Raw genomic sequence first — 25,390 nt, forward strand, 5'->3', positions numbered from 1 at the left:
TGCGCTTAAATAGCCTCTCCTTTCCCTAGTTCCCTAGGTAGGGAAACTGCCGCTACGTAGCATTCTCCGAATTCAGCTCTCTTAGCTCCCAACAATCTTGGCTGCACTCTCACTATGGACGAAGAACCGCAGATTAGCCTCTCTCCCAATGTCAAGGGCCAAGGTTGAGCCCGGTACTACCACGTGGCCGTACGCGCACACTTCGGGGTCCGTAATCGGCGTGACGTGTCTGGAATCGAGATGGCAGCTGATTTTCTTCTGATACCTCTTCGATCCGCCCCTGTTGATACTGCATGCAGGTCCTACGCACATGATGGAATCAATGTGAAGTGAAGCTTCGTTTATTGGTGATGCCTATGTGATGCTATAAAAAGACTTGTTTGGTTTGATGTGTTTTACGTAGGAATCGTAGTGGTACGTTTCTGTAGGATTAGCCAAGGACGGACAGACGCCTAGTGCCACATACTAAGTGGCAAAACAAAGAAAATAAACCAGATCAGAGAATCCGTTAAATATTGTTACGGAAGGATAGGAGGAAAGAAAAGAAGAAGATCGAGAGACACTGGCTGCTGCGTGCTGTTGCTGGTCAGCTATCTTGACCACACTAACCCTACTTGTGTATATATTGTAAATACATCCAGTCTATACTCCCAACATCCACGTAACATATTGGTGGAGGTGCGGGGTAACAATATAATTCACCAGTCCATTAACAGATCGGTGTGCTTTAGAGATGCGTATGAGCCGACATTATAAGTTCAGGTCTTATGTAGGAAGATAATTTTTTGTTACGCAGAACATAGGTAGGCATACTTGCTCACCATCAAAGGGTTATATAGGCCCGTTCGCTGGTGCTTGCATTTGGAGCCTAGTAGCACCTAGTGACATCTAGTGTCCGGAGTTGGTAGTAAACAGCCAGAAACTGACAAACCGCAAAGTGGGGTGAAGAGCCAAAGAAAGCTGTCGCACGAAAAAAAAAAATGGCCTATCCCATGCGTATGTGGGAATCGGTGATAAGCAAAGCTTTCACACTGGGCTGCTTCTGTTGCCGTCTTGTTCACTGCTTGCCTCTTGTTGTGCCTGTCTATTCGAGCACCTACCCAGTGGCACATTCCCATTCTGGAGTATTGGCCAATAATATTCGCATACCAGTGGCCCAAGTTCGGGAAGATACCCTGTGACAAATACGTAGTGCCCCAGGTCGGTGTATGAACGGCAAGACAGCAGCAGCCAGCACCTGCATAATGGGGACAAGAGACAAAAAAAGTTTCTTTTTAAAATGTATACGAATAGCAGCTGTCACCAAAGTGGAATCGACCATGCGCCGCTTAATTTTTCTGAAGAACAAAGGCCTTAGTTCGCACCCTCGAACCGTGAACCTAGCACATTTCACACATTATTCTGGGGAATGAATGAATGAATGAATGAATGAATGAATGAATGAATGAAACTTCATTTGAAATGGCTCTTCGTCCGTGCCGTCCGCCGCTTCGGCGATATGAAATCCTTGTCGATCGCCGAGAGCGGTGCATAATGTGAGCCGAAATTCGCGCCGCCAATGTTAGTCCCCTGGTCATTCTCAGCGTCAGAAGTTACAGAACAAACCTGTTTTGCATGTGTCGATGTCGCCTTTAGGGCCACTGTTCCGCCTGGTCATCCGTGCCTCTATATTTGGCGCCCAACGTGGGGCACCGAACCATGATCCCGAGATTGAGGGTCTCAGATGCCCTACGGTCTGATCAAGGAAGAGCGAAGCGCAAAGGGTTTGCTTTGTTTTATTTAAATTTATCGACGGTGAGCTCCCGTCAAATCGTATCGAGTAGGGGGTGTCCTCTCTCCTTTCTTCGGGAAAGTGGCTGCCTCCACCGACAAGCACGCTGCCGCCGATCGCTGGCCGTCGCCAGAGGCGGGCCCGAATCCGTAGGTCGGCCCAACACAGCAGCCATCCGCGGCGCCCTACAACACCGGCGCTGCCGCAAGCCCGGCGAAACCAGTTTGTTTATTGGTGATTGCGATGCGCGCTTATTTTCCCCCCTCCTTGCCCCGGCGGCGGCGCGCACTTTCCCCCCTGTCACTCGCGGCAGCCCTCGAGGGCGGCGGTGCGCGTAGCAGCAGCCGGCGGCAGCTGCCGCCTCACGCCTTGGCAGCCGATACACACACACACACGCAGGTCGCATTCCCGCAACGGGACACCAGCCGAAGCCGATCGTTTGGCAGCTCGCACCGCGTCGTCGTTCAACCAGCGGTATTGTCGGAACGGCTGCTGCCGTGTGACCAGCGGTGCCGGCAGGCAAGCGGCGACACACCGCCGTCGTCTCGTCCGTGCGGGCCCACGTGGTCGGCGGCGAGGCACGCAGCGACGTCCTCGACCCCGCGAGCGGCCTCGGGCGGATGCCGAAGCCGCCTCGGCATGGCAGCGTGCTCCCACCGGCCGGCGCCCAGGAAGCCCAGACGACGTGCCTCGGTCACGAAGCGTGGATGGGCGCCGCCGCTGTTCGCTCCCCGTCGGTGTTGGGCGCGTGCGCGCGTCGTGTTGTGACTCGTGTTGTTGTGCGGTCATGTGGTGGTGCGAGGCCGGCGGCCGCGACCTGCCGCCCCCGTCCGGCTGCCAGTCGGCGGTGCTCAAAGGAGGCGCGCCCTGGGGATTCCAGCTGCAGGACAGGGCGCCCGGGGGGCTGCCTGCCGTCGTCGTGTCCCAGGTCAGTGCCGCCACCGCCGCTCCGACGGCGACGTTCCTTTCACTTTCGTCCGAACGTCGCTCGTACGCGTCTTTGTGGCTCACCCGACGCCTTGACACGACCGGCGATTGGTACGATGCAGAAATGGTGAATTCGGGGGCATAGGCGTGGTCCTGAAATTCTCAGATCACTTCCTACATGGACGGTCACAAAAGGTATTCAAAATGGTTACTGCCTGACGTCGCCCGCAATCTTGTCTTTGATGGTCCGACTGTGATAGAAAAATACAAAGAAACCGGCGGACGACTCAATGCTATGGTGAAACAGGCGTGCCACGTAGAGCAGGGAATGTGCAAACAGTTTACGGCACTCATTGTTAAAGATGAAATTTGCGCAAAATCATTTCACTCAATTTGTGCAAAGGTTATCGAATAAAGTGGGGAAGATGTTTTGAGAGCAGCATGGCTCTTCACTGATGGCTGACAAAAATTTTAGGCCTTGCGTGCAGTCGATGCGACAAGCTCTATCTAGCACACCCATCGAAGAAAATTGTCGTCGGGCTTGCTCGGGCTTGACTGCTTAGAGAAGGCGAGATCCAAAATAAGAGAAAGGTTCGCAGGAAGATGGAGGCTGGAAGTGATTGAGCATCGGTAGAACAAGGAATGCCGCTGAAGCCAACTTTTCGATAAGGGTACTGTCGAAACGTTGGCTTCAAGGACAGCCTTGTTCTGCCAATGCTAATTACATTGAGAAGGCGAAGACACACAAGTTATGAATACAATCGGTTCACATACAGTTATGCCGTATGAAAATGTGTGCAATACGTATGCCGTGTCACAGGCTTGTTCCGACCTTTAATTAGCGTTTCTGTAGGACAAAGTTGTGCGAGCCGAGGTCCTGTCAATAATTCGATTAATATGCAAGAAACGCAAAAAAGAAAAGAAATCTGCTTGAATATTTATTTCTCAAAAATATTTGAATTTGTTTCAATAAAATAACCAACTCCAAGTTAGTGCCTATAACACTGCACAGCCATCCTAGCCAACCTTGCGTTCGTTTTATATACAAGGGTTGTTCAATAAGGACTGAGACTGGCACTGATGCTCTGAAATCTTTATTTCTGAAAAAAAAAATCATTGGCACTTTTATCCCTTTCTATTTGCTCCCCAGTTAGTGAAATTCACGCGTCCCACCGTTTCTACCACGCCTAGATAACATGAGCGAAGCCATCTTTTTGCACCTGTATTAAAAATCGCCTCCAAGGTCTTAACCACGACTTGTTCCACGTCTTTTTCCATGTCAAAGGCAAGTCCTTTTTATCAATCCCAGAAGCATCGAAACGATCCCCTTACCCCTTCTACAGTCCAGATGCTGCAGTCTTCGACTTCTTTATGTACCTGACGGTAAAAATGACATTGCTTTGACATGAAACTAGACGTAGTTAATACATTGGAAGCAAATATTAAGAAGGGGCAAAACATAGCTTCGCTCATGGTATCTAGGCTTAGTGGGACGCGTGCATTTCACTTACTGGGGAGGATATAGAAAGGGATAAAATTACTGATGAGTAACTTTTAAAAATAAAGATTTCGCAGCATCAGTCTCAGTCTTTATTGAACAACGCGCGTACATAACTTGAAGCGTCAATGTCATCTTGTCAATGTCAAGGGAAAACAGGGTAAGACGTTGTACACTATACTATTAGTGACGTTTCATAAGTTCAGTCAGTCACTCGGATCGGTCGACAGTAAGCAATAGCTCTAACGCCACCAGTTGTCTATACCAAGAAAAAAAAAAAAAAACCTATAGTGCTGAGCCGCAATGTACACGTTTGTCTAGCAGCTATGCGGTACGCATTCCTTTACCGATAGCGGACACCATTGTGAAGAAGTGGGAGCGCATAGAGTGCCACACCTGTATACAGATTCTTCTAAACTCTCATTTTCCCACGAGCGTGGCCGCGAAGGTAATAACCCCCGTGGTTAGGTCGGCTTCTCTTTGCGATTTTTTTCTTTCTTTTTTCGCACGTTACGCATACCGAACGCGCAGTTATGCATATCCTTGCCAAAACGCTCTTCAAGGCTGCTAGACAACAATCTGCATGCCGGGAATCGGTTTGTTTTGCTTCGAGAGAACGGGCTGCCCCGAACAAACGCGGTGTCGGAGAGGAAGCCGCAGCACACACACATGCAGAAGCGAGCCCCCGTTTGTTTGCGTACGCGCTTCAGCAGCGGTGCGTCACTGAGCGCGCGAGATTGAGCAACGCTTTAATTCCGCATCCTCCCGTTACACGTAATGGCTCCCATCCTCCTCCTCATCCCTTCAACGCTTGCCACCGGGCGTCGTCGTCGTCGTCGAGAGAAGCGCGGAATCGTTTTCTTCCCTCGTCCACTCGACGACGATAAGCGCGCAACGCGCGGCTTGTGCGTGCGGCGGCCCGAAGGGGGTTCCTTCGCGGCTTCCTGGTCGCCAGGTACACACACAGCACACGCGCAGTGCATGTACTTACTGTGACAACACACGGACCGGCGGCGCGCATGCATGTATGGCAGTGCCTCCTGCCGGAGCCTCATCGCGCCTTCGCCACTTGTCACGACGAATCTTCCTTGTTTTTGTTCTCGACAGGCAACCGCGTGGCGCTGTGTGCTTCGGCGAACGTGCTGGTGGCTCTCTTAATTTCGTTCTTTCTGTTGTTCTTTTTCTTGACGACGTCCTTGCTCCAAATGCGACGGGATTTTCCTTCGTGCGCGCGTGAGCGCGCGAACGTCGCACACGAGTTGGCACCGGCCGCTTTCTTTTCTCGGCGCTATTCACAAATAAAGAACGGAAGAATTAGTGGAGGGAAATGCGAGAGAAGGACGGCTGCCAGTGGTTGTTGGCAAGACTCTGCAAATGGTTATGCAAAGTTATACAACGCCACATGGCCTGCTTTGGTCTCTGTTCTCCGGCACGGCATGTGCGCTGAGAAAAAAGAAAGGTTCCGCCCGATCGTTAATGCTGCGGCACTCCGGGTGTATGCGTGAAAGCGCGCGGTTTGCGTGCGTTTTTTCGTTTTGATTGAATGCGGCAATCCCTTAGCAATCCCCCCTCTCCCTGGCTCACGACGTTCGCTTCTTGGCCAACCGTCTGGACTGTTCTGCAAGCTGTTTGCATACGCAGACAGGAAGGAGCATGCTTGGTTAGCCTTTCGAGTGTGCGGTTATCATGTTCGTCGCTTAAAGCGATCTATCAGCAGTCTACATGCCAACACGGATAAGTGCACTGATGGTCGGTGGTGAAGCTAACTTGTTTTAAGATGGAGCAACCAACCAAGAGGATGTTTCCCCTTTAAAATGACATTTAGCAGGGGAGGGCTAACGAGAGCATCTACTGCACTGCTTGAAAGAAACAAGAACTAAAAATTGGATAGGTAGACAGACTGGTGACTTGGGTTATCGTAGACCAAGCAGGACGTGTACCGTAACCGGCTGTCTGTAAGGGTATTGACGAGCTGCTTATTTGTTAACAAAGTGGCGGGACCTCACAGAGTTCTCGCGCAATACACGCAGAAGGAACAGACGAATGAATGCTATGCACCACTCCATATTCGCTGTTCACCGTCTTGACCATAAGTCTCCGTCGAATCTATTTTTGAAAATTGATCCCAAGTATAAATTCTGACTTTCATGCATAAATCGGCATACTCATTCACGAGTACACTGACGCGCACTCGCTTCAGAACCATTTTAAAGGCGTGAGAGAGGGTGCCGAAGGCGGACGGGAGTAAGAACAGGAGCGAGTGCTGGTTACGTGAGTGCAGGACACGTGCAGGACATTATTTTAAACACCTAAATTGATTTTTGAAAACACAAACTGTTGTTAGGAACGTTCTCGCAGTGTTATAACGAACATGCATCATTAAAGATTACTAGTTGCGTCCACAAGAAAATTTGGCACCTGCTTTGGCGATTGCCATCTTGAAGGACGTTCTCATTCCACATTCACATGGGCTAGTCACAATTGCAACGTATATTAACGCACTGAAGTTGTTATAACTAAAACGTTTTATTCCTCTTCATGACTTAGACATTAGTGTGCACTGGTAAATGTGTTTTTATTAACAGCTACGCGGCAACCTATAGAACACAGGCGTGGATAACTGTGAGTCACTCAACATGCGAAACGTTTTTATTAAAGCAAGCAAAGCAGAAATAATAAAGAGGGTGCCGGTATATGAGTACACCGTGCAGTTTATTTCCGGTTGCAATGTCTTGAACGATTTTATTCTTATTGTTCGCCTGAAATGCGAGCTCGCAAGCTGGCGTTATCACTACCGGCGTCATCACTAAGAGAAGGCCACCTAAGTTCTTCTTGACCGTGAACTGGGGGGGGGGGGGGGGGGGGGAATCTATGAAACGATCACAGTGGAGCCTAGCTTAATTGACGCCGTCGCTGGCTTGAATAATATGGCTCGATTAATACCCCGATAGTCTCTCTAGATCAGCACGTTTAGATCAGCATATAATTGGCAGCCGCGACGACGGCGCGGCAGAAAAGACCGCAGATATACACTTCGATGGCGTCATGCAACCGGCTAGCCGCGCCGACGTCGAGGTGGCGCTACAGGAGATTGGGACTGCCCGTTTTTCTTGCAGTGCACGCGACCGCCTCGCCACGCATGCCTCGACTTTTAAACGTTTCTGTCCTTCTCTATTTTTGCACTTTGCATAGCGTTCTTAGAAAATGCGTTAATGGAAAAAAAAATATTTTTTTCTCTCTTTCTCTGAAGTGCCTGAAGGGTTCTACGACAGCTTTAATCGATGCCGTATTATGCGACGGAAGGAAAAAAAAATGTGGCTCTTGGACAAGCCCTTCTTTGGCAGCGACAGCGATCGAATCACTTGACCAGTCTCCTTCACTCGCCTTTAACTGAAGGTTTGTTCGCCCGTTGCCAACAGCCGCTCTTGGATGCAAATCAGCTGGGCAGGCAGCTTTAGTACAAGTTGAAAGAATGTTTCATAAACATAACGTGTACACCTCGAAAAAGATATCGCAAGACAAAGAACACCAACAGAATTCTATTGAGTGGAATTCGATACCTGCATCCTTGAGAGTAAAATCATTTTAAGAAACGCGGTTACTGCCGTGGAAAACTGCATTTAGATACGGCGCACTTCAGTCGGGCAGAACCGTGACCTTCTCGACATGCATCCATCATGCCATTCTTTCTCGTTTCCACAAGTTCCCTTATCTCCGACGTTTCGACGGCCTTGAAATAATGGTCCCGAAATGCGAGACTTCGCGATTACATTGGTGAGGTTGCGGTTGTTGGATTAAAACTGGTTGGATTGGAAAGCGGTGTGTCACCCATGCCGTGGGATGAACTCTCACCTCAACGCTAATATTGGAACGTCAGTGTGTTCGGGATTTAGAAAAGCGCTGCCTTTCGGAATTCCTAGACGACGTTCATTTGTTTAAGCTGGACAGCTATCATAAGCAGCACCGTAGCTCATTCCTTTCCTTAAAGCTTTTGTTTTCTCCTTTCTTCCCCTTTCTTTTGGGGCGAGAGAGGGTATAAATAAGCCGTTGCTGCGTATGACAAACAAACACATAAACAAACAAACTGTCCGTCACATCACGCTAGGCAATAATACAATCACCGACAAAGAAGAGATAGCAAATGCATTGAGCATGCACTTCCAAAGTGTGTTCGTTAAATCGGCTGAACAGCACGAAGTCTTACCCATGGAAGGAAATGGTGACACGACTACCGTATCATTCGAAGGTGTTGTGGAGCTGGTATTACGACTTGACCGTAAAGAAAGCATGCGGACCCAATAATATCCCCGCTGCCTTCCTTAAGAGGTATGCAGAATTGTTGGACAATTTTCTGATGCACATATTTAATAAGTTCATACAGGTAATGTTCCAAAAGATTGGGGAATTGCGCGCGTTATTCCGGTATTCAGAAAAGGCTGCCGAAAAGCAATATCCAATTACCGTCCAATATCGCTTACCTGTATTTGTTGGAAATTGTTAGACCCTACCTTAGCTAAATACCTTAACGATTTTCTTCATAAAATTTTGTAATTACTAACGTTCAGCATGACTTCAGCGGGGATTCTCTCCCACTAATCAATTTTTCGTTACAGTTTATGAACTTGCGAGAACACTTGACAACGGTGGGCAGGTTGATCTGATCCTATTGGATTACTCCAAAGCTTTCGACAGGGTACGATAAGCTAACAACGAAAATGAAATTAATTGGCATTCCTTCATACATAATTAAGTGGGTTCATTCTTACTTAGCGAAGCGGAAACAGTATGCGGATAGCTTTTATTCCACTCCTCTTGATGTGTTTTCAGGTGTTCCCCAGCGTTAGGTTTTAGGACCAGTGTTATTTAATATTTATATGAACGATCTTGCAGGAAGCCACTGTATCACTCAGACTGTTCGCAGACGACTGCGTAATTTATTAACCTATTACTTGTTTCTCTGATCAAATTATGCTTAATGATAATTTGCAATTACGGGCATCATGGTGCGAAAATTATGGAATGCCTATAAACTTTGATAAAACTGTCCATCTAAGCGTCACTAATAAGATTAACAAGCTAGCTTTTACATACAACATCGGATAACAATTCGTCAGGCAAGTAAAAGAATTCAAGTACTTAAACGTCACCTTAACTTCACGCTTGAAATGGAATAATCACATTGGCTATAAATGTTGTGCGGCACGAAATAAGGTAGTTTTTTTTAAACACAAACTAATAAAAATCAACTAGTTTACTTCTACCAAAGTCATACAAAGCAATTATTAGACCGGCTGTCGAGTACGCGAACACGATGTGGGAACACCGTTTATGTGCACACCTCGGAACTTGAACTTGAAAACATCCAAAGATTATCCGCCCGATTCATATACAATCGTTATAAACGTCGCGACTCTCCAACAGCTATGTTGCAACTAACAAATCCTGAATCACTATCAGAAAGGAGGAAGGTCGCCAGGTTCAAGATGCTTTGTTCGATATACTTTGGTAAGCTAGCTAGGAGTTCGATCTGAGGATGTCTTCGACAAAGATACAACAAGAACATCCCGCCACAACCATATGCATAATAATAAACCGATTTTCACACGCACCGTTGCATATAAATATTCCTGTTTTTCCGAAGACAATTGCCAAGTGGAATGCATTACCAACAAGTTCTCATTTTCTTATGCCTCCTGAGGGAAGTGTATTGTACTGAAGTTGTATCCCACTTTTGTATTATTGCGGATTTTGTTTTTATTGCGATAGCAATTATATGGACACTCCAAAGCAGATTTATGCCGTCGGCGTCGCCGTCGTCGTCGCCGTCACCGTGAGGTTCCGTATGACGTCAATGGAGATGAAATCGTCGCCGCGCGATGATAAGTGGTTCTTGAGGGAAAGGGAAAGGTTGGCGCTATCTTCTGCAGCCCTTGAGGGAGCACGGCTCAGCGCCGAACACTGTATGTGCGAGTGAAAGGGCGCGAGGGACGCGCGCTTTCACGTAGAGTGAACCCACGGCGGAGAACAAACGCGCGTTCTGCGCCGTGCTCCCTTAAGGGCTGCAGAAGTAGGCGTCTCTTTCCTCCTTTACAATCACCATATATGTAGAGCAAACGCGGCTTCTTCCGACGCGCGAAAGGCCTTAGGGGGGGGGGGGGGGAGGGAGAGGGAAGGGAGGCTACGTTTAGCTGCGGCACCAAGTGGCTATTTATATCAGAGGCTCCGACAACAGTCACCAACGCCGCACGCATTTTGTGCGAACGCGGGCAAAACGCCGACGGCGTCCACAACAGTTCTGCGTGTTGCCGGTGCTACTGCATGTCCAAGTTTATACAGCTGATAAAGCTACTATAATTACTCCGTATAGCTCTCTACAAATTTGCTATCGCAATTGATGCTTCGCCTTTCAGGTGAAACTGCGACAACTTTTTTTCTTCATTAGAAATTTGTGAAATGGTTCGTTGGCGGTTGAGTGTTTCCTCTCCTGCTTGGACCTTAAATGGTGTGCAGTATGTACTAAATAAATTTAAAAAAGAAAAGAGACCAAAAAGAGAAGTTGGAAATCATGCCATAGTTCATGCACGCCTCAATAACACCCTTACACTCTACGCCACAAAAGTAGGGAACATACTTGCCAGGACATACTTGCCAGCGCTCGTGTTGTGCATTTCCTTCTTTCGTGTTTGCGCTGAATTTTCGTAACCACGAATCAAACATTCCAACTAGCCGAATTAGCAGTCTTGATTCACCATGCTTGTCAGTTTTTATCCCTTCCTAGAAAAAGTTCTCCATAGACGCGATTGTAAGAAAAAAAAGGAAGAGATTGAGCCGGTGTCGTTACAGGCATATGTAACTTTATAATATAGCGATAGATGTTTTAATGAAGAGAAAGAATAGATATTGGCAAAATGCGACACTGCAATAGATGTAGTAGAACCTTATTATTATGATCCTCACACCATGGTGCTAATTCAGAGTTTCGAGCCAAAGCCTGTCTGCTTACGCTGGGTTAAGTACTTTAGTCGGTAATAACTTAAGAATGAAGTGGCAAATACACCGCCTGTTCAACTCAAACAGAATTCATATATTTGCGTCAGCCCAATGTGTTTGCCGATTACCATGACGTCATGGCGAGGCGAACAAGAGTGCGTTTGGACGCGTCAACCTAGTTTTGCCACGCACTTGATCTCTGTAGCGTATTGTCTGACCTGACCTACATTATAGCGTTTATCTGCGGTCAAGCGAAGAACTCTTATGTCCGGTGCCAGCGGTTCAAAAGAGCGCGACATCCTTGTGGACTCCGTCATGTATAGAAAGTCGCGTGTACGTGGGGTGCGTCGCCGCCGGTAATGCATCTTGTCTTAAGCGGCGGTGCATGGCTGCTCGGGAAGCTGTTATACGCGGTCGATTTTCTTCGCGATTACTAGAGCAGAACCACGCACACATAGGCGCCCGATTCCGACTATTTATAACCAACCTTCGACACGCCAGCCGTGGAGCTGTCCTTTTACTCATTTTTCCTGCTGCGTTAGTTTTCTTTCTTTTCTTTCAAAGTGCGCGGTGCCACGTGATGGTCCATATTTCAAAATGCGGTCGAGGCACTTCGACGAGGAAATAAAGAAAGAAGAAAAAAGAAGGGCACTTCGACTGCTGCCCCGAGAATGCCCTGGTGCCATTCTGGGACGATTCATTTCAACGTGGTTTCTTCCATTCTCCCGGTATTTGGATTCCAGGAGGCCTTCCTCGCTGTGCATAGCGTCCGATCTTTTGTTTTATCGTTGCGGCCTCGCGACTGGAATGCGCCCGGTCGCTTTCCGTTTTGTGATATAAGCACAGCGCCTGCGACCTCTGTCTCTCCTCCTCCCGACTCTGACTAGCGAAGCGCCCCTCGGCCATCTATATCCTCTCTCCCTTGGATAGCGAGCGTTGGAAGGTGGCGCGTCGTTCTAACGCCAACGCCCTACAATATCGTGTTTGCTCGCGCTGCAGTTGAGTTGTTATCGTTAAATACGCATCCGTGACTTAAGCCCCACTCTCGGTTATATGCGTAATGAACTTGGAGGAGGAGGCGTTACTTTTTATGCACTACATGCTTTACTGTGGCCACGATCACACGGCAATTAAGGGCTTGCAAGGTCGCCGACAAGTTGTTGCTTGAAGTGGGGCGCCCTTGAAGAACGACAATGTGTGTGTGTGTGTCTCTCTCTCACGGACACATCCTTTTCTAAAGATGAAGACACGTATTCGCGCTCGATAAGTTCGAACGCAAGACAGGATGCCGCATTACGCAAGCTTGACCTCCGAATTATAACGTTCTGACAAAACTTTGCCTTGTATGCAGCTTCGATGGGGAAGTGCAACCTAAAGAATGGCTGCAACGCGACGACCATCCCGGAATTATTTTGGTTATCTTACTCAGCGCTTTGCTCTTTCTATTTTTTCGTGTGTTGTTTCGTTCGGGCCTCGATACTTCTGGGCCGCAAACTTACTTTGTTCAATCATGCGCATTAAAGTTAACTTGCACCTCTGAGAGTGAAAGTCTGGTGAGACTCTTAAGGGGGGTAGGATGACGTACAAAATACACTTTACACACTCAACTTTAAAGGAATAGTTTTCCTCCGTTTTCGTGATCGGAATATCTGGCCTCTGGACTTTCTCCCCTTCTCCGCACGCCCCGCTGTCGTCATGCCATCATATATGCCACCGTCATCAAGTCATCCTCGTGGCGTCGCCGTCGTCACCTGACGTCACGCCGTCGTGCAGTAATCGTAACGTCCTCGCGCCGTCGTAACCTCCGAAGTCTTGATTCCACGGTCGTGGCACCGTCGTCGTTGTCACGCTATTGTCATCCCGTTCTCGTCAGACCGTCGTTCCAACCATCGTAGTCATTACATCGTCACCGCCGCCGTCTTGTCGTTGTCGTTACACATACGTTCGAATCGCGCGCGTACATCTCGCAAGTTTTACACCGCGCAACTATCGCTTGACTTGGACAATCATTGCTGGTCGTTTCTGTCGAATTTATGGCATTTTCTTTCCTCTCCCTTCTTCGCTCTCTTCTTTTTGTTATTTTGGCGTAGGTCACGACTATGACTTGCAACCAGTATGAGATGCATGTTAATAGACCCTTCAAGAGCGCAAGTGTTGTGCCATATAGCCTCCAGGAATGTCGTTCTTCTGTTGAAATACAGTATACAAAAACAACATGGGAAGCCCGCGCATTTGCATAAGTGAGAGAGGCCATTAAAGAGGAAGCCGTCGTTTCATGTTTAGACCAAGTTTTGACGGCGTGATAAACCGTCATACTTTGCATTGTCGCATATACACGGAAAGCTCGAGTGCGTATGCACACAAGTGTATTTCATCTTTAAATTGGCGAACGTTTGAGCATGCTTGTAACTTGGTTTAAGTTTTTCGCACAATCATGCCTCAAGCTCCTTTGAACTGGGGGAAACTAGGTTAACCAACTTAGATATAAGGGCTCCCTTATCTTTAGCGAATAGTACGTGCACTGTCAATCGGATGGGCTGGAGGATACCTAATTGAAATGGACGAAAGGAGGCCGCGTTTCTACCTTGGAGCTTAAATTTCAGGACGGATTACAGACGATTCGCTCTCGAACACTTGCGTGCCCAGGGACGCTCAAGAGCGATATCCACGTAACCCCTATCCCAACTTTCCACGTCGCGGTCGCGTATTCAGTTCGCGAATCCGCAGAAGGGAGGCGGCAATCGTGACCACGTCGTGATGGCGGAGTGGGCTGCCTTTCAGATAGCGGGCTAGTCGGTCGCGCCGGCGCCGCCTTATTTGCATATCACCGCCCTGAATTCGTCCATTGAATCCGTGTTCGCGCACTCCTTTTTCTCATGCGCACCAGAACTCCGGCCACTATAGCCTCAGGTACGTGCATGGCTCGACCGTTTTGGGGTGATTGTAGCGCTTGAAGCGTAGCCTCTGGTACGTTAGAGTGCAGTTAGCTCGAGAGAGAGAGAATGATGCGAAGAACAACAAAACAATAATGGTATGGTGTTATCAGCGGGACATCATGGTGCTCTTGCCGATTGGCCCTCGCCCATTTATCTGCGTTGTGCATGGTATTGAAAGTTGGCACGTTAAGTGGGTGTTTGCAACAACCATTAGCGACAGGACAGGAGATTATGAACTGCCTCGAATATTCAGCTTGCTTAATTGGAACAACCAGCGCAGAGCCGCAGTGGATGCGTGCCTGGCGTGCTAAGGGTCGCTGTTTAGACGATCTGACCCCCGATCTTCGTCATACGACTGTGTGAACTGCTTTCTCGCGGCCTGGGTCTACGCGAAGTTTGTATCAATGGGAAATCACGTACCGACAAAAAACATAAAGGGATAAGAACATCCCTGCGTGCCGCGACCGGACTCGTGTAAGCCGTGGGCCCATTAACGAGGAGGAAGCGATTGCAGGAAACTTAGCGCCGTGGAAATCATGTTCTATACGGACATTCTCCCTCTCATTAAATGAGATAACTAACTACATAAGCATTGGCGTCTGCTGAATCAGTCAAACCAACCCTGAATAATTCGGGTACTTTATTTTGTGAAACTATAACTGAAGGAGCATGACTCCATCTACGAAGTGCGTAAACACCGCTCGATCTTCGAAGAAGACTTGACTGTCTTGTCCTGCTTCAAAGGATCCATCACCGCCCCGTTCTATAAGCCACTGTATTATTACCAATCTACGCTATCGTTCAACTTGCTCGACAATCTGTTTCTCAGATCACGTCACGGCATGTTATACAAAATCTCTATCACTTGTTACCTGCATTTCTAAACAGTAGATTCCCTTTTCGACCACTGTCACAGAGATAACTAAGAAAATGTATTTTATTTTCTTTCTTCTTTTTATACGGGAGTTAAATTCACCGAAATTCACATTAAATGTTTTCTCATCCACTGCACTTGTAATGCCTCGTTCGTTCTTTTGTTTGTGTATATGTCTTCTTTAAGGGACACCGATGAGAAATATGCGCTACATCGGCAGATAACGTTTCCGGGGTACCTATTAGGTCAGTCTCACCGTAAGCGGAGGTTTGGCAAGTAAATATATAAGGTATAGATAGATCGCGGTACATTACACTTCGGATGTACCAAATGTAGGTTCCTAAGAGGAAGTTTACTTAAGCTAGAAAAGACACAGAAATGGTAAGCGGGTGGCGACGCTGCCTTGAGTTTCTCACGCGAGCTTCGAGTGACGTCACACATTTTGAAAGTGTCTGACTGTGCGTTGTAATTTATTAATAAATAAAGTTCGCATAATGGTCGAAGCTACTACGACGATTTAACCCGACCATTTTCGGTAACATTTTCAGCCTGCGAAAAGAAAATGAAATTCATGACGTCGCGCTGACGTCACCGACACCTCTAATGAAGTGGGAAGTTCAAGCATGAAAAGTGTGGCCTACATTTTCACCGTTCCACCTTTCTGCGCCAAAGAAATGAACATACATCACAAGCGCAGCGGTTTAAGTAAGTTGGTAATGCACGATTCGGTGTGTAGGTGGGGCTCACGATGAACAAGGACAGATCGAGAGACGGGGACACACGCAGGCACTAACTACGAAGAAGTTGGCGCTCCTCTTGTCCTCGTTCATCGTCACGCTATTGACTCAGAAAAAGAAAACAATTCCGAGAGATAGAAAGAGAGATAACATTTATTAGCACCTGTCAAAAGGGGGACGGGGATCCGAGGCTCGGCTCGTTCCCATCCTTCCCATCAGCCGTCGACCGGGATCTCCCGGATCTCAGCAGCGGCCAGGGCGAGACGGGTGACTCCTTTTTCTTCCTGGTTGAGAAGCAGAGCCTCCCAGGACTCATTTGTTCTGTCAGGCTCTCCAAAGCTCGGGCACCTCCCTATCATGTGGAGCACGTTCGCTATGCCCTCGCAACGTTTGCACCTGGGGCTGGAAACCTCCGAGTGCCACTTGCTATAAAGCTGGGGATTTGGAAAAACCCCGGTTTATAGCTTACGCCACGCAACCTCTTCGCTTTTAGTGAGCTGCTTACACGCTTTTGGAAGTACCGCTGTGCCTAATTTGTAATGATTTAGGATTTCTTGATACGTATTTACATCGTCATCTAACTGCTCTAACGCTTAAAACAGCCTATTTAGTAGGGCTGTGCGCGTAAACGAAATGGCTAGTACGAATCGAATAGTATTTGCTATTTCCTTCGTATTCGATTCGAGCATTAATTATTCAAAATTGCTTAACGTTCGTTGCTTTCGAATATTGCAGGGGTAAAAACACTTATAAAAGAACTGAAAGTCGGGCTTGTTGGTCTTGAGTCATCTTCAAAGAGCTTTTTCAGAGCCATTCGTGTTTTTTTTTTTCTTCTCTTCTTGTTGCACATGCGCGTTCCCTTAGTGTTCTCGCCTTGCGTAATAAAGATTCGAATGAGAATGAATGCTGTCAGTGTGTGCTTCTTTGACGTCAGTGTCGTTGCTTGCGCGGAAAGAGCTCTTTGAAGATGAATAGCCACACTTATCAGAGTCGCAATGGAGTGGTAACGAATGAAGTGAGGGTTGTTCCAAGTGATTCCGCTTCAGGGGGGCTTCGCTTGCCCCTCGGAGGACGTCAGTTCCTGAGCGTTCATTGACGCACGGCGCAGATAACTTCTGCTCAATTAGGTTGGCGTCATTATTTATGAATGCCTCATTTTTTAGGCAGCCTATATGGAAATTTGTTGTCTTGATTTAGATAAAGCAATTTATTTTCTGATGATGATGATGAATCAAGTTTTATTGGGCCCAAAATAAATAAGTGGTGCACGCAGGCACCAGAAGGGGTGGTTCCCTAGTTACGGGACCCATATGTTCCCAGCAGCTCCTGGCCCCTGTCCGTCAGTGCGAGCTGAATCGGTAGGACGGGGCTGGATAACAAGGTCTCCCATCGCTCAAGGGGTTGGGGATTGGGGTTGTTATCGGGAAGGGGAGGAGGGGGGGGGGGGGGTCTTGAGTTCTGTGCACTCTGTCAAGATGTGCCGCAGGGTGCACTTTTCTCTTTTGCAAAAAGGACAGAGCGTATCGTGTTGCGCAGGGTACATGCGGTTCATCAGTACGGGATGCGCAAGCGATCCCGCCTGCGATCGACGCACTATCGTCTGTTGTTGCCTGGTGAGTTTGGGGTGCGGTTCTGGCAGTCTGCACCTTTCCTCTCGGTACATCCGGATACGGTACATCCTATTGTCTGGCCTTTCGCGCCATGTATCCATACCTTTCAAGCAACGGGCAGTGCTGTAGCACCACACTTCTCTCAGTACACCAACTCACTATTCTACGTACATCTTGTGAAATGTTTATTATTATTATTATTTTAATTGCTGTTATTGTCATTGTGCACTAGATAAAACTGAAAGCAGTTGTCTCGTATTTACAAGCCCATCAGTTAAGACGTACATTTGCGAGCAGCGTTAAATGCATTTGAATGTGCCGGTAAATAAGCCGTGCAAATAATGTCAATAAACCTCTTTTTGTCTACCAGGAAGACTTCACGCAGACTTTATATTTCACTGGGTTTAAAAATAAAATATTCGATTCGATATTCGGAGGTCGTTTTCCTCGATTATTCGTATTCGACCCGATTCGGTAACTTCAGCACTCGAACGCCCCTACTATTTAAATAGTTTTTCGCTTCGGTGTATTTACCAGTGCAGAGTAGCAGGCCAAGGAATGTGCCTACTCAGGCCATCGTCTCCGTCTTCTTTGTAAGTAAAATATCTTATCTCTTGCTTCAATGCTTGCTCCATGGAGGGTAAAATAAATTAAACAAATGAGTCTGTCCACCTTTCTCATGGGAAACAGCTACTGTCTCTTAAGATGTACGGACAGGGGGATATCAGCTGAGTTAGGCGTTGACAATACGTAACTTCTTTCCCTCTTCGTGGAGCACCTCTCCAAAACGAGCCGCTTTGTCGTGACTCAAGGCTATTTTCCTTCTCTCTCGGTATTTCTTTCTTATTTATATGTTGTTCCGTATATATATATATATATATATATATATATATATATATATATATATATATATATATATATATATATATATTGGTGGGTTCGTATCCCACCTGCGGCCAGTTGTTGTGTCATCTACTTTAATTTTAATTTATTTATCATTTCGGTAATTCGGTAATTCAATTAAGAACTGCAAGTAATTTCGCCTATGTTGTCCATGGTGTCATTGTTTGTTGGCTTCTTATGATATGACTAAAACAATTGGGCCCCTCGGTTCCTTTTCTTCTAGTTCACACACACACACACACATATATATATATATATATATATACAGGGTGTTTCAGCGAACACGTTCAAAAATTCTGAAAGGTTGCCTGAGGCATATAGCACAATTCTAGTTCATGAGCTGGTCTACTCGAAGAGGCGGACATTACTTGCACAAGAAATTGAAATGCATACTGGAATAATTAACAAAAATTCACTGATTAAGTTTACAACTAATTACCTGATGGCCCATATTAACTGGAACGCCTGCACTGTAAAAAATAAATGTGAAATAACAAAGAAATATCGGAACATTTCTTATTTTACCGCAGAAACTTTGTTTCAGTAGAAGAAACAGATTATTTCGTTTTAAAAAATGACCTTTTCTATATGTAGTCAGACATAAACTTTCTTGATTTTAACAGGATTGGTCCCCATACAGTAAACTTAAAAATTTGTCATCAATAATATGAACGAAATGAGAGAGCTGTTTGTATGTTCAGCGTCCTCACTTAATTAACATTTGTGTGCAGCTTCATCAGTCATGCAAGCAGTGGCGTAGCTGGGGGGTGGCACACCAAGCACGTGCCTCCACCCAGAAATTTCTGTTTTAGTATGCGCCCTGCCCCCACACAGAAGCAGTGTTGCCAGGTCCGACGAGGCGGCGTAGCGAAAAGCTAGAGAAGTTGTAGCCCAAATGTAGCCAAACACAAAAAAGTGCAAAAAAAATTTCGTAGCCAAATATAGCCATTATTATTTGCAGTTTTATTTGTGTATACATTTTCACATTCGACTACGGCAATACTTTTTTTGCACAACCCGGTGTAACAAAATGTCCGTGCCGCCATTACGGTCGACCCTTGACATCAACATCAGCGACATCATGCTTGCACAGAACACTTTTTTGTTGGGCCCGGAAGCTCTTAAGTTCCACCGAATCGCTGCAGAGGGCGACATCAGTGCTTTTATTTTATGACAGATAGTACTAAGTTATTATTTTTAGTTATTTACAGTTATTTACAGTAATAATATTAACTACAAACTCTGCTTTTTAGCTGTCGTGAACGCAAAATAATGTTTACCATCATCGGTCTCTCACGTCATCTCTGCCTATGGCGTAAAAGTTCAGCTATCCAGCGATCTGCGACGTGCTCACGGCTTCTTTTTTTATGAGCTAAAACAAGTCTTTCGCGCTATGATATCTCGTGTTATTTGTCTCATCGTCCTATCTTGTTTTCACTTTTTTTAATTAGCTTGGCCCGAGTTAGCAGGTACATGATCTATACACTGTTCATTCACATCAACCTGGCCGCCATCTTAGGTCTCTAGCACGGCAAGAACATGCGTTAAAATAAAGTGTCAGACAACAGATGCCACTCGCTCTCTGAATCGGTATAAGCGAAGCTTTAAAAGATTACTGCGCAAAACGGCACACCAGTGTAAGAAGCGCGTAGTCGTTTTCGGCGACGAGCACGTCCCGAACATAACTCGCTCGAAGTGGTAAAAGCCGCGACAGCACGCAAAGAGCAAAGGTAAACAACAAATTGATAACAGTGTTTATGCTGTGAAAACAGGTTACTGTCAAAAGGCAAATCAGGTTGATGTGCTAATAAAGTTTTAGAATAGGAGCCCCCAACGTTTGGGGCCCCAAAGAGCTTTGCGGGTGTTAACGTTGAGTCATAAATATGAAAACAAAATATAAAATTTCATGATAAGACTAATTTATATTTACATGTTTAATTACAATTTAGAACTAATTCTATAATCAGCAAGCAACTTGTTGAGGTTAGTTTTGAGTAACCAACTTTACGTACCTTCACGCAGCCAAGTCTATCCGTGTTAGGCCTACGAGCCATGAATTCGGAATCAGCGGTGTCTAATGAATCAATCCTCATTACACATGTCAGTTGAGAGAAAGCGATAACCGCCATCACTTCTCCTAGCTTACGAACTTCACGCGTTAGCGCGTATTGAGCCCAGTTTGGTGCTAGGTTAGAGCCGTCACTTCGATGGGCGCCGCCATGTTTGTTGACAAAAGCTTTTGGGGCATCTTTTGGGGCTCCTGCTAAATCGCTGAAATAGCGTGCCTGACGTAAAATCCAAGCACAGTTTGCGCCTTGCGCATGCGCAGTGGCTTCGACGCTATTTCTTTGGGCCTTCAAAAGTTTGAGGCCCCTATTCTAAAACTCTCTAATAATTGCTGGGGTTTTATGTGCCAAAACCACGATATGGCATGACGCAGTGGGGGACTCCGGATTAATTTTGGCCACCTCTGTTTCTTTAACGTAGACCTAAATCTTAGTAAAGTGGTGTTCCTGCTATTCGCCTTGATCCAAATGCGGCCGTCATGGCCGGGAATCAAACCTGCGTCCTCCAGCCAGCAGCGCGACACCTCACCTGCTAAGCTAACACGGTGGGTGAAGTTCATGTGACGTGGTGCACTGATGTCATTGTGGCAAACATGTTTCAATATTATCAAAATGAGTATCTGCATCCGTGACATTACGGGCAAACAATCTAGAAGTAAAAGCACCAGAACCCACCTTTGGCTCGTGGTCTTGCTCCCATTATTTTTTATACGTTCTTGCATACTTGGCCCACTTCCCCATGTTTGGATTCTCCTCTCTGAGGAGGATCCGATCTTACGTCCAACCTATCGAAATGAATCTCGAATGTAAGCACGAACAAAAATTCATCTAGCAGGTGAAGGAAAATGGATGTAAAGCTTCGCGCGAGATACGTGGAGTAGGTCGAAAGCTGTGCCCGGCGCGATACTTCATCCAGAATTAAGACATGGCCAACACACTGGGGAGTGTCATCCACCCGTGCTTCCATTCTTTCATGTCGGCGCCCCGATCGCCCGACGGTTCCGACGGGCCCGACCCTATGTTATTGCTCTCCCTTCCTGAGCATACCCATGTTAGTACAGTGTACTGTGAAAAACCCACTACTCCCAGGTTCATCCCCATGCCCAGGGATCGGGTGCATAACGGTCAAGAGGGGTGTAAGTTTAAGTGCATCAAAGATCAAAGCCACCGGCTCAGACAACGGCGCAGAGAGGGAAGGGAAGGGAAGGGGAGGGGTGGTCCGCGCACGCACACATGCACAACCGCTCTGCCGGCTCAGCCAGCTAAAACAAAGCCTTCGATATTTGCTTCTACCCGATCAAAGCGACCTCTGGGGTGTGGATTAGGGCGCCACTTATAGCCCAAACAAAGCCAAGTCGCAGATTTTCAGTAGCCCAAATATGGCCACATAGCCAACTCGTCCATGTCGACGCCAAAATTGTTTTCCTATAGCCCAATTTGGCTATATATAGCCAAACCTGGCAACACTGCACAGAAACTCCATAGCTAGGGTATTTGTGATATCGATTGGACATGCAGTTTTATGAAAATTATTCTGTTACACCCACACGTGCGCGCAATGACGTAAGGTGTGCATATAACGACACATGGAAGTAAGCGTGGAGGAGAAAATTTATTCATTATATTTTTGCGACAGAGGGTATATGGGGACAAAACTAGTAACACGACCTTAAAAGGATGCAAAGCTGGTAGTGTGTTGGCACAAGTCCATGCTCTGTAAAACGCAAAAAAAAAAAAAAAAACGCCCGCAAAAAAAAAAAAAAAGTGATAACGACGCCTGTCACTTCCGCAACCTTGTGTCAATGCTAACCAATAAGCTAGTCGTATGTTTTTTCACGTACTGCTCGCAGCAACTGGCCACTTTTTATATGAGACAAAACAATTGAAGCCCGGTGCAGCGAGCATACCAAGTTTGCCCATCCAACCATAAAATGTCCGCCTATTCAACAAGCGGGAGGCAGGGTTGGTATCAGTGCTTCACAGTGCAAACAAAAAGAAAGAAAGAAAGAAAGAAAAGGCCGTAAAGAAAGAAAGAAAGAGTGCAAAGAGGTGTGCATTCCTCGTGACAATTGCCACGATTCTTCCGAATTTTACCGCAGTACCTGACGCAGACGACACCGAAGCCCAGAAAGAAAGAAGAAGAAAGAAAGAAAGAAAGAAAGAAAGAAAGAAAGAAAGAAAGAAAGAAAGAAAGAAAGAAAGAAAGCCGGATGGGCCAGCGCTTACTAGCGTTGGGGCAGAGAAGTAGCAGACGACGTAGGGCACGCACCGCCCAAATGAAACTATGCGCATGCTCCGTGTTTCGAAAACAGACATGTATGATCTGTTACAACCGCATTCCGGCATTTGACTCTTTCGTACTACATGAAAGCTACAGTCATGAGGGGAGTAAAAGTTATTTCCTTAATGGAATAAACTATCTAACAATTATTACAGCGAAGCTGTTAAGCTTTTTGTAAATCCGTTTCGTGCGAAGAGAAAATGTGGGCCGATCCTGGCGGTAGTGCAGAAAGGGTCCAAGCGAAATGGCACGTACCCCTGTGAACTAGCGAAGGTGTTAAACATGGAGGAAGGAAACAAAACAGGAGAGGCCCTGACGTCACTTTTTTGAAACCGGAAGTGCAGCCATGTTGGTGTGCCACCTCTCTTTGCGCCTGGAATCAGGGGTTCTGCATCTCGCCGGAGCAGATGGGCGCGAACTTTGAACTTGCATTGTTACGAGCGGCCGGAAGTGTGTGCTGCCGACGCGCGTCAAAACAAAGCTTACGACACTTCTGTAGCAGGTTTAGTGAAGCAGACGCGCTCCTGTGTTTTTCCGTGACACGTTGAAGAAGACGACGAAGACCCGTGCCGTGATTGCTTGAGTGTATCTATTGCTGGCCGACACTCACACTCACAGACCCGAAACACAGCTTACAAGCTTACACACCAAACCCCAAAGTCAGCTTTTCTCGCGAACAAAAGGTGCTGCGGGAAAGACACCGTCGGAAAAATCTTATCTCACTTTTCAGAGACCGAGAGCAGCAGCGAAGCTTCAGGGCGCGGTTGTCATGGCAACTTTGACATCAGTGGCGCACCGGGGGTTGTAACCCCCCCCCCCCCCCCCCTGAGGCCGACTTAACCCCCCCCCCCCCCTTTTTTTTTGTTTAACTCCTTTTCTTTCCTTACGCATTTGAGTACTGCAACTAAGATGTAAGACGCGCAATCGTCTGCACACCCGCAAAAAGCGCATTTTTTGACAATTTCCCGTGAAGAAATCGAAATTAGTGCTGTTTAGATGGTATTGGCAAACTGTCACCCCCCCCCCCCCCCCCCCGTGGCAGAGATCCTGGGTGCGCTACTTCTTGACATTTGGGGTACCCATCCCAGTGCTCCTTTGCGAAAAACAGCACGTGACTTCCGCCACACCTTCTCTAATACGCTCGTGCTGGCGAGGGCCTCTCCTGGGGTTTCCTTCCTCCATGGTGTTAAAGCTCGAGGATGGTCCGTCGAGTGTACGCCGCAAAACCTCCGCCTGGTGATGACGTCACCATGTGTCGCCTAGCAACGCTTTGCCCTAGCTGCGCCGAGCCTCGCCACAGTTGCGTGAGCAATGACGTCATCGCGCGCGCCGCATCGCTTCGGCTACTGTACTTCGGCTTAGCTTTGCCGAGCCATGGTGTCACCGCGCCGTGCGGAGTGGTTGCCGCGGCTGCGCAGATGCGGAGCTAAGACGTGACGTCACTGCGCCGACCTAGGCGATATCGACGCTGCCGCGGCGACACAAAAGCCCCGCTGTCTCTGCGCCGAGCACATCGCCGCGAAGATGGGGCGGCCGAAGAAGAGCGTCACTCCCGAAGAAGAGGAAGCGTGGCACAAAAGTCGCCGCGCCGCTACTCGAGAGCAAGTGAGACGATTGTGGTCCGGTCCCGAGTATAGCCCGTTTCACATGGTGCGATTTTGTCTGCGAATTCGCACGTGCGAATTCGCAGCTGCGGAAAATAGGCCGCCGGACCCTTCGTGCGTGCGTTTTTTCGATGTTCGGCGTGCTGAACTTCTGTGCGAAAAACGCAGATGCGGTGGTAGCCACTGTAGTGGTGGAAACCAACGACCAATAGGAGGCGGCTCGCTCATACGTCATCGCCAGTCAGAATGCTTAAGAGTATGCGAAAAACGCGGCTGCCGTAGATTCATGTGAAACGGAATTGTGAATTTCGCATCTGCGGAAATCGTAGCTGCGAAAAACGCACTGCAAAATCGCACCATGTGAAACGGGCTTATCGCGGCGCCGAAGCGGCGGCGAAACGTCGGCGATTCGCAGAAGATCCGGAGTTAAGAGCCCGCGAAACCGAGCAAAAGCGTTTGAGTGTCCAGAAGCGTCAATGTACTCCAATGACCGAGTGTTTGTTGCTCCTTGGGCTGTCGATGATTCCGGGGTGATCTTGCGCAAAACGTGGCCGAGTCTCAAAGCATAACCACTCAAAAACTGGGCCGAACCGAGATAAAGCTAGATAATTCGGGCCACCAGCTTCGCTGTTTGCGCAGACCTCGCACCACTAGTGTGAAGCTGCCCCATTTCTTTACAGCGAAGCTGTTAAGGGCTCAGTCTTCGATGGTCGCGTCCGGATGTAGAAAAAAAAAAAAAAACTCTGGCCGTACGCTGCATGTGCGAGTGAAAGCGCGCGAGGGACGCGCGCTTTCACGGGGAGCGAACGCACGGCAGAGCGCAAACGCCACTTCTTCCGTAGCGTGAAAGGCCGTGGGGGGACGAGAGGGAGAGAGAGGAGGCGACGTTTAGCTGCGGCACCAAATGCATATCTTGCGACCGGGCGCAAGGAGAAATGGCGACTCAATCTCCCACGCGGAAGGAGGACAGCGGGAAGGCAGCGCGGGAGGGAGGGGTTGCGGCTTCGGCTCTGCGAGCAACTTGTACTTTGCGCGGCGCCGGGCGGTCTCGTGCACCGTATGTTCAAAGCGATCTGCAACGCGGCTCCTACCTTTGTATGCGCTGTGCTTTCGCCGCTCAGTTTCCGTTGAAGCGATAGACCGCATGAACCTTCGCTCGCTGCGTTTTGACAGCGGTTGTGTGCGGTCACACA

At 47.6% G+C, this 25,390-nt stretch overlaps 1 protein-coding gene across 2 annotated transcripts in view; it reads left to right on the forward strand.

Annotated features, from left to right (window-relative positions):
- The first annotated feature begins 2,093 nt into the window (after positions 1-2,093).
- The window catches only part of LOC119449458 (trinucleotide repeat-containing gene 18 protein), a 491,760-nt gene continuing 468,463 nt past the window's right edge, over positions 2,094-25,390 (forward strand). For both annotated transcript variants that reach the window (XM_049665214.1, XM_049665215.1), the window contains exon 1: positions 2,094-2,699. In XM_049665214.1, the coding sequence (XP_049521171.1) occupies positions 2,559-2,699 (141 nt within the window). In that variant the 5' untranslated portion in view covers positions 2,094-2,558. The remainder of the gene's footprint in view (positions 2,700-25,390) is intronic.

This window comes from Dermacentor silvarum, chromosome 4 (genome assembly GCF_013339745.2).
Source record: "Dermacentor silvarum isolate Dsil-2018 chromosome 4, BIME_Dsil_1.4, whole genome shotgun sequence".
Lineage (NCBI taxonomy): Eukaryota > Metazoa > Arthropoda > Arachnida > Ixodida > Ixodidae > Dermacentor > Dermacentor silvarum.